Here is a 15,934-nt window from a genome sequence, read left to right on the forward strand (position 1 = left end):
TTGAAGTCAGACCTATTCTTAAGATGATTTCATGCTCAAGTGGGATGGACTAAAGATCATGTTTTTGTTCTTGTGAACTTGTTTTAATTTTTTTCAGCTCAATTTGAACTTGCACATGAGTAAGCACTTGTCCTGATTTTAACTGCTGATAATGGGCTTCTCCACAATTCTTCTCACAGATATTTTCAATCTGATTTCTAGGCCGTCCATTAGGTGAGGTCCAAGTACAAAGTTGCCATTTACGCTTTTTTAATAAAGGCTTTTAAAAACTAATAGCACAGATCCTAGAAATTACACAGTTATCCAAAATACTATGTTTTCTTTGACAGTTTGAATTCATCACCAACTCCCAGGAAAAAAGATGGATAGTTTCCTCTGATACAAATTACAACCTTGGAAACCCAATGAAGGGTCAGGATGGATTGGGTCTGACTTGATGACAATAAGGATTTTTTTTTAATTACACCTACCTGTCTCAATATAAAGAAAACAAAAATCCAGTCTCCCGGATGCTTTCTGCTGGAGAAGGAGGGACAATCTCCTCCTGTACCTGTCAGATCCAATTTGATGGTACACACACACAAAATAATAAAATAAAAAAAAAAAACTTAAAAAATACAGAAAACAAAAATCCTTGCTACTTGACTGGTAGGCAACCTTATAATGGTTAGAGGAAGGACTGAGACTATCAACAACTTCATAGTACTTGAGTCCACAGTCAATACACTTGGTACCAGCAGTAAGGATAGCAGGTAACGTTTTGCACTGGAAGTCTGTAGTCAGGGAACTCTTCAAATTGTTGAGGAAGAGTGATATCAGTTTGAGCACTGTAGTACATCTAATTCAGGCCATGGTCTTATCAGTCATTTGCTATGCATCTGAAAGCTGGAGAGTGACCGAAGGATAACAGAAGAAGTGATGCTGGAGGAGAGTGCTGAAGATCCCAGGGACTGCCAAAAGAACAAACAGATATGTCCTGGAGAAGGTACAGCCAGAGTGCTCCTTTGAGGCAAAGATGATGAAGATGAAGCTTCATCTCACATACTTTGGGCATATTCCTAAGAGATTCTATTCCTTGGAGAGGGACATTATACTTAGGATGGTTGGAGGGCAAGAGAAGGATAGGAAAATCCTTTACCAGTGGGTTGACACAGTGGCTGCAGCATTGAGATAGAGTGTGTCAGAAAATGCAAAGATATCACAGGTTAGGACAGTGTTCAGATTGATTGTTCCTAGGGTACTCAGCTCAAGGGCATCTAATGACAATTTGGCTCTGAGGAGGTGGAGAAAAATTGAAAACTGATCAGAAATAACAGTAAACTTACAGATCTGGAGAAAGAAGTTGAAATTCAGGACCTGTCATTTCTTCAAATTGGGTGTCCCACAACAAGTATTGATTGGGATATTGTAGGAGTAAGAGTGAGCAAAAAGTCCTCCAGAAGTTTGAAACAACATTGAATTATGCAGACCTATGATGTTGTTTTATGGTAATCTGAGATTGCTAATGTCTTTTTCCATCACTGCTGTCGGTTTGTGGTACTGTAGTGGATTGCATGTTTTGATGCTGGAAGCTATGCCAGTAGTACTTAAAATTTTATCAGAAAGGCAGGTTTTAGAGGAGCTTCTCAAATAAGACTAAGAAGCAAGACTTAGCATCAATTCTTCTTTCTTCCTTATTCACTGTCCAGCTGTCTTATGTGTAGCAAGTGATTGAGAAGACTATGGCCTGGAACAGGTGCACCTTAGTCTTCAAACTGACATCATTGTTTTTCAGTATTTTGGAGAGGACCCTGGCAGTGGACTTGCCAGTACAATATGTCTCCTAGTTTCCTGCCTGCTGGTACCAAGGTGTTCATTGTTGATCCAAGCAAGACGAAATCATTGACAGCTTAATCTTTTCTCTATCAATCATGATGTTTACTTGTTGTCCTGTTGTGAGAACCTTTGTTTTCTTGATGTTGAGATGTAGTTCTTACATACATTGGCAGAAATCCTCAGGTGTGGAAATCTCAGACCATTACACCCCAAAACGCAAAATTAATATTTCTCACGAATCATGACCAAAGTTGATCTTACTGTGAGTAAAACACAACTTTTGACTCTATAAGCAGCCGTGAAATGTTTAATTTTGTACAGAAACATTAGAAGTCTCTCTTTTTTTAGTTTAAAAATTCAGTCTTTTAAATTATTTGCACCTTTGAGAATCGAGGGGGGAAAAAACATCCAACAGTAAATAAATTCTTGCCCACAAGGAATAAAAGTAGAGTAAGTGCTGCCATGTAGAAGTAGGGAAAGCGCCATCCATTCACTTAGATTACTGTTCAGAGTGCTTTAGGAACATGAAATGTAAAATTTACAGATATTTTAAATTAGCCAATTGCAAATATTTAAAATTTTTTTCCTTTGAAACCTTAGATACCAAGAGCCTTAAATCACAAATAATCCACTATAGCTATGGACAGCATAGTCATATTAATTTCAAAGTGAGAGCTTTGTTGGGCTGCCTCAATGCAAGAGAAAAGTAGTATTTATACTGAAGGGCATGGTTAAATTACCAGTATGCATCCAATAAGCTTTTTAAACTTTAATAACAAAACAAAACAAAAAACCAAAATTTTAAAAACAGCTATAACATACCCATGAATAATATCCTTTTTCATTGGTACTAATTTTTTTAAAAAAAATGCACATCCATGTATGGCTGCTTTGTTCACAATAGCAAAGAGTTGGAAACAACCCAAGTGCCCATCAGCCAACAAATGGTTAGAGAAGCTGTGGTATATTCAGGGAATGGAATATTATGCAGCATGAAAAAACAAAGAACTCATAAAATATTATACAAAATGGGTGACACTGGAGGACATTTGGCTGAGTGAAATATCTCAGTCACAAAAAAGACAAATACTAAAACAGGACTGACACGGGGGTTAGGAGAAAACTAAGAAAGGGGGATAAATAATGTACAGGGCATTGAAACAGATGAGGGAGAGAACTGTATAAAAGGAATATATGATTAGGTATTATTGGTATGACAAGAGTCCAGAATCAGAGTTGCATAGTAAAGTGGTCTGGGTTGGGGCGGACTGTGTAACAATGAAAAAACTTTTATTCCAAAGCAAAAAACAATCTGGGAAATGGGAGGGGCAAGGAAGAAAATGTGCAACAATGAAAGAATGGAAACCCAAGTTCTTTATAAACTTTCATTAAAATCTCATTTTTTTTTTTTAAAAGCAAGCCTGCACTGGAAATTTACAATGTGGCAGAATTTTGTAGAAGTCTTTTTTAAAGATTTACATTTAAAGTACTTTGATGAGAGGAGGAGGAGAAAGAAGAACCTGCCTATTTTACTTCTTAGACCAATGATGTATCCTTAAATAAGAAATATTCTTAGATGATCTCAAGTTGGGAAAATATAATGAAAATTAAATACGAAAAAGATTTTTTTTAATTAGGGAATTATGAAAAAAGCTTTGTCTTAAGGAGCAAATTTTTTTAAAAACTTACTTTTTTCCATTTTTTAAATTGTGATTTTAACAAATTTACAGAAAAGTTAAAGTTTTCATTCATTCATTATTTTACATTTTCTCCCTATCCCCCCAGTTTGCTTTTTTAATTCATTTGTTTGTTTTTAAATTAGTTTGCTCCCAATGTTCAAATACAAAGTGTTTCACACTATTCTTCATTCCTATTGTGTTTCATACTATCATTGCCATGCACTATATTTTATAAAATCAATCACAGTCAGACCTTATGAATCATTACCCAATCTTTTCAAGTTCCTGCTATATCCTTCCCATTTCCTTTACCCCCTTCCTTCACCCACCAAACTGTATAACCATGTGGTTTCGCCCCTATCCATCCTCACTTTTCTGCTCCCACCCCATTCCTCTTTGAGTCCCCATACATGTTTTACTAGTTATCCTTCCATTTTTACAATAATGGTCCTTACGCAGTATTTGACCTTATGAGATTGCATTAGTTCACTCAGTACAATGCTCTCCAATCTCTCCCAAGCTATTTAGTATTTTTTGAAATTGTTGCTCCTGAGTTCTCTGTAGTATTGGAAGTTTTACTATGTTTTTTTATGACCTGTTAGTTTTATTATTTTTGGACTGTATTTTCAATATCTATGCTATAAAAATTGATAATATTTTTTCTATTTTTAAGGGAGATTTTTAATGCTAGTAGATAATTTTCCTCTTTAAGGTGTTTTGTGTAAATGGGCATGTTGTTGTTAGGTGCCATTGAGTCGTAGACAACTCATAATGACCCTATGAAGGAAAGACCTGAGCACCGTTCATACATAGAGTTTCCGGAGGCAAGCCATTTCATAAGTGGATGCCACTCCTGCTTCCAGGCTTGCATAGGGGTTTTTAAATATTTTCTCCCTTGAAAAATTATAAATAATCATTGTAAGAATCATTATAAATATTATATCCTTCTTTATAAGTATACAATTTAACTTTTATTATTTTTTTCTGATAGTAAATTACAAATATTTGTCCTCCTTCTAGATTTACTAGGCATATATGGACCATAGAAACTGACACTGTGTGAGTGAGGAGAGGGATATGTTACCAAAATGACTGTCCATGTGCATTATTTCAGCAGATATTTATAAAATATCCCTGTCTTCAGCTGTAACAACAGAAACATTTTTTATAGGTGCAGCCTCTATCAGTATACTTAAGTGCTTAAAACTCTTTTCTGTTCAAACCTCTCAAAGCTGTCACCCATTAACAGCCCTTCTTGTATAACATGGTTTTGTCTGTGTGTATTAGAAGCTGATATTTTCCATAGTCACCAATTTTGTCACATTTTTTTTGTGTTAACTACAATGTTGTGGTAATTGGTATGTATGAAACTACATAAATAACTTTTTTAATGAATTTAGTAGTTGAGATTCGCTAACAGTGAGTAAGAAGGATTCTGCAAATAAATATGGGTAGAAAAGAAAAGAAGGATTCTGGAATGTTGTGATGTATCAGTAACTTTTTAAAGAATGAAGTAGTAGAGATTCAATAACAGTAAGTGCATAAGGATTCTGCTTGGACACAGATATTCTAGAGGAGGTCCGTGTGTGTGTATTACTATGAGTTACCGCAGTGGGTAACACCACCAAGTCTAGAAACATGCCACAAAATTTTCTCATAACTTAATTATTTTTTTAAAGAAACCAGAAGTCCAGGCTGGTTTCAGAAGGGGTCGTGGTACTGGAGATATTGTAGCTGATGTTAGATGGATCTTGGCTGAAAGCAGGGAATACCAGAGGAATGTCTATCTGTGTTTCATTGACTATGCAAAGGCCTTTGACTGTGTAGATCATAACAAACTGTGGCTGACTCTGAGAAGAATGGGAATCCCAGAACACTTGATCATTCTAATGCGAAACTTATACTTGGACCAGGAGGCAGTCGTCAGAACAGAGCAAGGGAACACTGCATGGTTCAAAATTGGGAAGGGAGTACGCCAGGGATGCATCCTATCTCCATACCTTTTCAACCTATATGCAGAACAGATTATCCGGGAGGCTGGGCTCTATGAGGAGAAACGTGGGGTCAGGATTGGTGGACGATTTATCAACAATCTGAGTTATGCGGGTGACACAACCCTGCTTGCTGAAACTGAGGAGGACCTGAAGTGCCTGCTGCAGAGTGTCAAGGACTGCAGCCTACAAGATTTATCAACAATCTGAGTTATGCGGGTGACACAACCCTGCTTGCTGAAACTGAGGAGGACCTGAAGTGCCTGCTGCAGAGTGTCAAGGACTGCAGCCTACAATATGGATTGAGGCTCAATGTCAAGAAGACAAAGATTCTCACCACTGGACCAATTGGCAGCATCAAGATGGATGGTGAAGAGATTGAGATTGTACACAGCTTTAGTTTGCTTGGCTCCATAGTCAACAGTTTTGGCACCAGCAGCCAGGAAATTAAAAGGCGCATTGCCATGGGAAAGTCTGCTGTTAGGGACCGATCCAAAGTGCTGAAGAGCAGTGTTGTCTCTCTGGAGACTAAGGTGCGTCTGATACAGGCCATGGTCTTCGCAATCACCTGTTATGCATCAGAGAGTTGGACAATGACCAAGGAGGATAGAAGGAGAATTGATGCCTTTGAGCTGTGGTGCTGGAGAAGAGTATTGAGAATACCATGGACTGCTAGGAAAACAAATAGATTTGTCCTGGAGAGGGTTAAACCAGGTGGCTCCTTGGAGGCAAGGATTCTGAGGCTCCGTCTAACATACTTTGGACATGTAGCGAGGAGAGACTGGTCCTTAGAGAGGGACATCATGCTTGGGAGGGTGGAGGGACGGTGCAGGAGAGGAAGGCCCTCTGTGAGGTGGATTGATTCAGTGACTGGGATAATTGGGATGGGAGTGTCAGAGACAGTGCGATTGGCACAGGGCAGAGCGGAGTTTAGGGCTGTTGTACATAGGGTCGCTATGAGTCGCAGGCGACTCGACGGCACATAACAACAACAACAACAACATCCCAAAACATGAAATATTTATAATTTATTTAAAATAAGAGTATTGTTGAACTTAACACTTTTAGAAATATTATAAAGTTCATGTAGGAATTCCTCAAAAATGAAACTCTTAAAGTCTTGGTTTGTTATGATCAGCAACTATCTTAATCTATAGTGTTTATTAATTAGAACTAATGAGAACTCAAGTCAATTTTGTAAAATAATTAAGAAAGTAAGAATTCTACAAGATTTAATACCACATTTTCATTAATTGAGTAACTAAAACCACTTTGATATTCTTCAGTTTTTCTGAATGTTTGGTGTTAAAGGTTTATTGTTCAAAACAGCTTTCCTAGCCATTGACTGACTTTGTCATGCAGATGAGTGAAAATATGACAGGATATGTTAGCCTGTCCATAAGGGGATTATATTCTCGCAACTGAATTGAGCAGATTCATCTGCTAATTTTGGGAACCTCAGCATCAGCAAAGAAGTGGAGCATGCAGAGTGCACCTCCTTCAAGGCCACAGATTTCTGCCCAATTCAGACTGGAACCTAAAGGAAAGCAGCAGCAGAACCAGAGACCCCATGTGAGCAGGCTTACCTTGAGATTGCTACCCCATGGAACCAAAGCTAGGAGCCTTGGCTCATATTTGTTGAAGGAGTAGGGATTGGTGGAATGAGGGAGGAGGTTGAGCTATAACTGGCAGAATTAACAAGTGATACTGTGATTCAAATCCTCCAGATGTTCCATGAGAGCAGGATGGGTGCAGTCCCTTTCTGTGCAATTTACTGCTTCAAGAAACCTGCTGGAAGGTCAGCTGTGGGTTGGTTCTGACTCAACAGCAAAACAACAACAAGAGCTTTGTAACACTGAACTGAAGCTGTGGTGAGGCTGAAAGCTATAATGCCTTTTGGAAGCTATCCTGAGTAATTGTATCTTGTTGTCAATCTGAATTATAGCCTTTTGACTTCCCCAATATGGTTCTGTGTGGTCTGTGACTATTGGAGCACATTTTGAACCTAGCAGAACGGTATGATTTGTATTGGGATGAATAGAAAGATGTAGGAATGTGGGGGACATGTCTGACTTCATAGGAATTGACTGTGTTGTGGCTGTTGTTGACAGGAACATTTTCTCTTTCTGGGGTTTGTAAAGGTCAGATATGGCCATCCTGTTTCCCTTGCTATTTTTGAAGAATGGCTTGTTTTATCATTTAATGAGTTGTTCTAGAACATATAATTGTGCTCATATGTAACCTGTGTGTGAACCCAGAAGCAGTTCTTCAAACAAAACAAGATGCTGCTGTATGATTTAAAATACGAAAGGGTACGTCAGCCTATATGCAGAACAGATTATCCGGGAGGCTGGCCTCTATGAGGAGAAATGTGGGGTCAAGATTGGTGGACGATTTATCAACAATCTGCGTTATGCGGATGACACAACCCTGCTTGCTGAAACTGAAGAGGACCTGAAGTGCCTGCTGCAGAGTGTCAAGGACTGCAGCCTACAATATGGATTGAGGCTCAATGTCAAGAAGACAAAGATTCTCACCACTGGACCAATTGGCAGCATCAAGATGGATGGTGAAGAGATTGAGATTGTACACAGCTTTAGTTTGCTTGGCTCCATAGTCAACAGTCTTGGCACCAGCAGCCAGGAAATCAAAAGGCGCATTGCCATGGGAAAGTCTGCTGTTAGGGACCTCTCCAAAGTACTGAAGAGCAGTGGTGTCTCTCTGGAGACTAAGGTGCGTCTGATACAGGCCATGGTCTTCGCAATCACCTGTTATGCATCAGAGAGTTGGACAATGACCAAGGAGGATAGAAGGAGAATTGATGCCTTTGAGCTGTGGTGCTGGAGAAGAGTATTGAGAATACCATGGACTGCTAGGAAAACAAACAGATTTGTCCTGGAAAGGGTTAAACCGGGTGGCTCCTTGGAGGCAAGGATTCTGAGGCTCCGTCTAACATACTTTGGACATGTTGTGAGGAGAGACCGGTCCTTGGAGAAGGACATCATGCTTGGGAGGGTGGAGGGACAGCGCAGGAGAGGAAGGCCCTGTATGAGGTGGATTGATTCAGTGACCGGGATAATTGGGAATGGGAGTGTCAGAGACGGTGCGATTGGCACAGGGCAGAGCGGAGTTTAGGGCTGTTGTACATAGGGTCGCTATGAGTCGTAGGCGACTCGACGGCACATAACAACAACAACAACACGTCGAGGTTGCATACATGTTTAGTCTGTATGCTGAGCAAATTTCAAGAATTTGAACTATATAAAGAATAATGTGATACCATGATTAGTTAAATATTCATCAACCACTTGCCATATATAACTTGCTCTCTAAAAGGGAAGAGAACTTGAATGACTGAAGCAGATCAAAGATTACAACCTTCAGTATAGAAGATTGTAATATAAAACAACATTATAACGTCAACATAGAGAAAACAGAAATCCTTATAACAGGACCAATAGGAGAAAAGATCGGAGTTGTCAAGGATTTTCTTTTACTTGGTTCCGTAATCAGCACTCATGGAGGCACCAGGACAAATTTGCTGTTAAGGGACTCTTTAACGGGCTGAAGAGCAATGATGGTAGTTTAGACTAAGGTCAGGCTCACCTAGGCCATGGTATTTTCACTTTTTTTCAAATACCTAAGAAAGTTGGACAATAAATAATTAAGACTGAAAAAGAATTGATGCCTTTGAATGTTGGTGCTGACTAAGAGGATTGACTATCCCAGGAAACTGCTGAAAGTACAAATCAATCAATCTTAGAGGTAGTGGAACTAGGGTGCTCCTTAGAGACAAGGACAGGAAAATATGTCTCATTTACTTTGTATTGTCAGGTGGGTCGACTCCTTGGAACAAAGCCTCAGGATCATCCAAACACAAAACACTCTTGTGAGATGCATTGGCACAGTGACTGCAATAATGAGCAATCTCTTCTCCTGAATGAAGAGATTCTTCTCCGAGATAATACAGTCTTGCAAACTCAGTGGACCGTCAACTATGAATTAATTCCAATTCAGTGACAATCGACTTGACTTTTGTAAAAGTAGTTTTTAAAACACTGTATTGGTGAAGAGTAATTGAAAAATAGACTTCCAAAAGAACAAACAAGTCAAGTTTAGTTTTGGATGAAGTGTATAACAAGGGTGCTTCTTAGAAGTGATAGTGAGGCTGCTTCTCACATTCTTTAAACATGTTAATGGGAGGGAGCAATACTTGGAAGGTGCCTTGGTCATCTAATGTTGCTGTAACAGAGATACAACAAGTGGATAGAAGTCCAAATTTAGGGTACTAACTCTTGGAGAAGGCCCCCTCTCTCTGTTAAAACAATTTCCTTCAGCATCTGTAGGCCTGGGGACTTCCATGAATTCTGGCCTTTCTCAGTGTTAGATTTTTGTCACACAGGGGCGTGGGTACAAAAAAATGCACTCCACTCCTGTTGATTATTTCTTGGTGGTACTGACGTCCCCCTCATGCCTTGCATATCCTATGGACTGCTAAAAGAACAAGTAAATATCTTGGGGAAAGAGCAGCAACAGTGCTCCTTGGAAGCAAAATGACAAGGCTTTTCTTTCAAACTTTGGACATGTAGCCAGGTAAGGCTCTTCCTTGGAAAGGGATATCATGCTTGGAAAGATCGAAGGTCAGTACAAAAGAGGAAGACACTGTTCTCTTCCCCCCCCCCCCCCCCCCCCCGAGATAGATTGACTTAGCAATGCCACCAAGATGATAAGAATGGCACAGGACAGGGCAAGGTTTTGGTTGGCTATTCATAGGGTTGCTATGAGTTGTCCTTGACAGCACCTAACAACAAAAAGAGAGAAAATACTCCAGAATATGTTGTAGGGTAATACCCTTTGTGTCTGATTAAGGTGTAATAGGATTAGGGAGTCTTACATTCCTCTCTTAATCCTACTACCACTATTTAGTTTAACCATTACAAGACTTTCGCATTATATCATTATATACAAGTATTTTAGGGGAACACAATTCAATCCATTTAAAAGGATATCATGTTTGGAAAGGTCAAGGATCAGAAAAGGAGAAGACTCTCATCAGTAATTGCAACATTGGGTCTAAACACAGCAAAGATTATATGACATACTATGGCATTGAACAAGGTTTAGATGGTTTGTAAAGTTACTGTGAGTCAACATTGACTAGATATCACCTATCAATAATAAGATCTGAATTTAACCTTTTGGAAAACTCTAAATCTCCCTATGATTAAACTGATTATTTTTGCATTTTTTATGGCCAATGTAATGCATTTTGAAGTTGCTATATAATCTTATTTTTTGGTAGTATTTAATGAAGGAATACTGGTGGCCTACTCAATAAGGAATAATATACTACTAATACACAGACAGGCACTTAGAACCCACCAGCTACTTCACTGGAGAAAGATTAATAGTCTCCACTGTATAATGTACGGCTTCTAAAAAATCCACTGAAGGGTCAGCTCTGAGTTGGTTCCAATTTTTTTTTTTATTTTATTTCATTATTTTTTTGTGTGTACCATCAAATCAGATCTGACTGGTACAGGAGGAAATTGTTCCTCCTTCTCCAGCAGAGCATCTGGTAGATTCAAACTGTGCGCCTCTGAGCTTGCAGTTGCAGCTTCTTGCCTCTAGGCCACCAGAGCTCACTGAGTTGGTTCCAATTTGATGGCACCTTACAACAACACCACCACCACCACTATTTAATGATGATCAAGCATTTCTAATGTTTGTGCTCTGTTGACCAAGTAATAAGAAGCTGTGCCAAAATCCCAAAGATAGACTGTTTGAATCCACTAGCTACTCTGGATAGACAGTCTCCTCCTACGTGATTTATTGCCTCTGAAAACCCACTGGAAGATCAACTATGGATCAGTTCCCGATCAACGGCACATAGAAGCAACAGTGTTTGAGTTAAAGTATGTTTTGTGTGAAAAATGTTTTTTAACCAAATATTTGCTTTTAATTAGATCTAAAATGGTAATTACTACTACATAAAATTGTTTTATCTTATCACTGTGTTATCTGTTTATTTTAAAGGTTATATAGTGAATTAAAAGAGGTTGTTGCAAAGCAATTGGAAGCCCTTCCCTTTGACACAGAGATGGAACATGATATATATACAGATGATGAAATAGTCAAGAATCTCCAAGAACAGTTGCAACTAGCCAATCAAGTAAGGGACATATTTTTAAATTATATCCTGAGTAAATAGAATTTTTTAATTGATATTTTAATGAAAGTTTATATAGAACTTGGATTTCCATTAATTCATTGTTGCACATTTTCCTCCCTGCCCACCCCTCTCCCCAAGTTGCTTTTCTCACTGTAAAGAAAAAAAAATCTTTTATTATTATGCAGCCCTTCTTCCAGTCTACTTTACTATGCAGCTCTTATTCTGGATTCCTGTGATGCAAATAATACCTAATCATATATTCCTTTTAAACAGTCCTCTTCCTAATTTGTTTCAATGCAGCATACATTATTTATCCCCTCTCTTCCTAGTTTCCCCCTAACCCCGATGTCAGTCCTATTTTATAACAGTGGCACCATGCAGCATTTGACCTTTTGTAACTGACACATTTCGCTCAGCATGATGTCCACCAGGGTCACCCACTTTGTATAATATTTAATGAGTTCCTTGTTTTTCAATGCAGCATAGTATCCATTGTGGGAATATGCCACAGCTTCTCTATCCATTCGTTTGTTGATGGGCACTTGGGTTGTCCCCAACTCTTTGCTATTATAAACAAAGCCACAATAAACATGGGTGTGCATTTATCTGCTTGGGTGACAGTTATTGTTTCTTTTGGGTATATTCCCAGTAGTGGAATTGCTGGGTCAAATGGTATTTCTATTTGCAACTTTTTGAGAAAGTGCAATACTGCCTTCCATAGTTGTTGCAACATTTTGTACTCCCACTAAGAGTGATAAGGCTTCCAGTTTCTCGACACCCTCCCCAAGATTTGTTGTTGGCTGCTCTTGAATTTTGCTATTCTTACTGGGGTGAGGTATCTCATAGTTGTTTTGATTTGCATCTCTCTTAGAGCTATGGATTTTGAACATTTCTTCATGTGTTTGTTGGCCATCTGCATGTCTTCTTTGGTGAAGTGTCTGTTCATATCCTGTCTCCATTTTTTCAATTGGGTTTACCTTTGTCTTGTGGTGGTCAAGTAGTCTATGAATTCTAGATATCAGTCGCTTATCAGATATGTCAATACCAAATATTTTTTCCCAACCTGTGGCTTCCCTTTTGACCCTGTTAGAGTTTTTGGATGTGCATAGAGATTTGATTCTTAGAAGGACATATTCATCTATTTTACCCTCTCCTGGTGATAGGTTTTTCAGGATGCTTGGGAGACTGTTTATGTTGTGGATTAGGACTTCTAGAGTTCTTCCAATGAAGTTTATAGTCCTTGGTTTTATTCCTAGATCCTTGATCTACTTTGAGCTGCTTTTTGTGTTTGGAGTGAGGTGTGGATCTTGCTTGAGTTTTCTGCAAATAATTTTCCAATTTTGCCAACAGCATTTGTTAAAAAGGCTGTTGTTTCCTCACTTGACTGATTTCATCTCCTTGTCAAAAATCAGTTGGCATAGGTAGATGGGCTGATTTCTGGATTCTCAATTCTGTTCCATTGATCTATGTGTCTTTTATTGTACCAGTACCACACTGTCTGGACCACCGTAGCAGTGTAGTAGGATTTGAAATCAGGGCGTGAGATGTCTCTTACCTTGTTTCTCTTTTTAAGGAGAGTTTCTCTTTTTAAGGGGTGTTTTGCTTATTATGGGCCTCTTTCCATTGGAGAAATGGAAGAATATACCTTGCTCTTGAATAGGAAGACTCAATATTGTGAAAATTACAATCCTATAAAAGACAGTTTGCACATTCAATGAAATCCCAACACAAATACTAATTCCATTCTTCAATGATATGGAAAAGGTAATCTCCAATTTTATTTGGATGTCTCCATTTGTTTCTTATAGTAATGTTTTGTAATTTTCTTTGATTAGATTCTTTGTATTTCTAGTTAGATATACTGCCAAGTATTTAATCTTGTCATTAGCTATTATGATGGGTATTTGTTTTTCTTAGCTCCAGTCCTGTATTCTCTTTGCCACTGGAGAGAAATTAATTTGTTTTTTGTATGTTGACCTTGTATCCTGCCACTTTGCTGAACTGGTTGACTATGTCTGATAGTTTTCTTGCTGAGTCTTTAGGGTTTTCTAAGTATCCTAGGATATCATTGGCGTATAAATATAATCTTACTTCCTCTTTGCCAGTTTGGATACCTCTTATTTCCTTCTCTCATCTTACTGCTATCACTAAGACTTCTAATGCAATATTAAATAGGAGAGGTGATAGTGGTCATTCTTACATAGTTCCTGTTCTCAAACGGAATGCCTTTAATCTCTCTCCATTGACAACAGTGTTGGCTCTTGAGTTTGCATATATACTTTTCACTATGTTGAGGAAATTTCCCTCTATTCCTATTTTGTTGAGTGTTTTAATCAGGAAAGAGTGTTAGATGGTGTCAGAGGACTTTTCTGTATTAATTCATAGGATCATGTGGTTCTTGTTCTTTGCTTTGTTACTGCTATGAATTATACTGATTGTTTTTCTTAGTTGAACCATCCTTGCATACCTGTTATGAATCCCACTGGTCATAGTGAATTACTTTTTGGATGTATCTATGGATTCTATTGACCAGGATTTTATTTAAGATTTTTGCATCTATGTTCATGAGAGATAGTGACACATAGTTTTCTATTTTGGTGGTGTCTTTACCTGGCTTTGGTATGAAGGATATGTTTGCTTCATAGAATGAGTCGGGGAGAATTCCATCTTTTTGTATTTTCTGAAATAGTTTTTGTAAAATTGGTAACAAGTCTCTGAATGTTTGATAAAATTCACTTTTAAAACCATCTGGTCCAGGGCTTTTTCTGGTTGAAAGTTGTTTTATTACCTTTTCAATTTCTTCTTTCGTAATGGGTCTGTTCAGTTATTCGTTTTTGGTCTGTGTCAGTTTAGGTAGGTTGTGAGTTTCTACGTATTTGCCCATTTCCTCTAGGTTTTCATATTTCTTTGAGTATAGTTTTTCATAATATTTCATTGTTAACTTTTAATTTTTGTTAGTTCTGTTGTGACGTTGCCTGTTTCATCTCTTCATTGGATTATTTGTGTCTTTTCTCTCTTTTCCTGTGTTAGTTTAGCTAGTGGTTTGTTGATTTTATTCACCTTTTTTTAATTTTTTGTATTCACCTTTTTAAAGAACCAACTCCTAGTTTTGTTGATGGTTTCAATTGTTTTTATGTTTTATTTCTTTCTACACTAATTTTTATAATTTCAGGTTTTCTTGCTGTTCTTTTTCAATTAGTTGAAGATGTTGGGTTAGGGGGTCAATGGCCATCTCTTTCTGTCTTTTGATGTCTTTGCCTGTTGCTATAATTGACCTCTGATTATTGCTTTGGCTGTTTCCTGGGGTTTTGCTAAGTTGTGTTTTCATTGTCATTTCTTTCAAGAAACTTTTTAATACATTTTTTATTTCTTCAGTACCCATTCACATTCAGGCAAGGTGTTGTTCATCTTCCAAATGTATGTTTCTCCCCCCCCTTATCCTCTTGTTATTAATTTCTAATTTTATAGCATTGAGATCTGAGAAGAGGCTTTATGTTATTTCTATGATTTTGAATTTATTGATGCTTGCCTTGTGACCTAAAATGTGATCTATTCTGGAGAACAACCCACGCACATTAGAAAAGAAGGTATACTGTGCTTTTTATTTTTTGGTGCTTTAGCCTATAGATATCTATGAGATCAAGTTGGTTTATTGTATGGTTTAATTCTTCATCATCTTTGTTGAGTTTCTTTCTGGTACTTCTATCTTAAGAGTAGGGTATTGAAGTCTCAAACTACGATAGTGGTGTTGTCTGTTTCCTTTTTCAGTTTTGTTAATGTTTGTATTATATATTTTTCAGCTCCATCATTTGGTGTATTGATATTTATTACTGTTAGGTCTTTTTATTGTATTGACACTTTAATCATTATGTAGTGATCTTCCTTGTCCTTTGTGATGCTTTTTACATTGAAATTTATTTTATCAAAGATTAATATCACTACTCCTGCTTTTTTCTGGTTGCCATATGCTTGGTTTATTTTTCCCAGCCTTTTTTTAAAAAAACCCTTATCTTCACTTTTCAGGTTTGTCTCTTATAGACAGAACATTGATAGATTTTGTTTTCTTGTCCAATTTGCTTTCTTAGCCAATTTCTTACCCAACTGAGTGTGGAAACTACAGAACAGTGTCGTTGATTTCACATGCAAGCAAGATTCTACTGAAGATTATCCAAAAACGATTATAACAGCACATCAGCAGAGAACTGCCGGAAGTCCAGGCTGGGTTTAGAAGGGGTCGTGGTACTAGGGATATTGTTGCTGATGTTAGATGGATCTTG

The 15,934-nt window shown here is 37.8% G+C and overlaps 1 protein-coding gene across 1 annotated transcript in view; it reads left to right on the forward strand.

The window, feature by feature from the left end:
* The window catches only part of SCLT1 (sodium channel and clathrin linker 1), a 258,430-nt gene that overhangs the window by 53,108 nt on the left and 189,388 nt on the right, over positions 1–15,934 (forward strand). The window contains exon 5 of the mRNA XM_006901160.1: positions 11,522–11,657. Coding sequence (XP_006901222.1) covers positions 11,522–11,657 — 136 coding nt within the window. The remainder of the gene's footprint in view (positions 1–11,521; positions 11,658–15,934) is intronic.

This window comes from Elephantulus edwardii, unplaced genomic scaffold, assembly GCF_000299155.1.
Source record: "Elephantulus edwardii isolate Elephantulus edwardi_28Jun2011 unplaced genomic scaffold, EleEdw1.0 scaffold00311, whole genome shotgun sequence".
Lineage (NCBI taxonomy): Eukaryota > Metazoa > Chordata > Mammalia > Macroscelidea > Macroscelididae > Elephantulus > Elephantulus edwardii.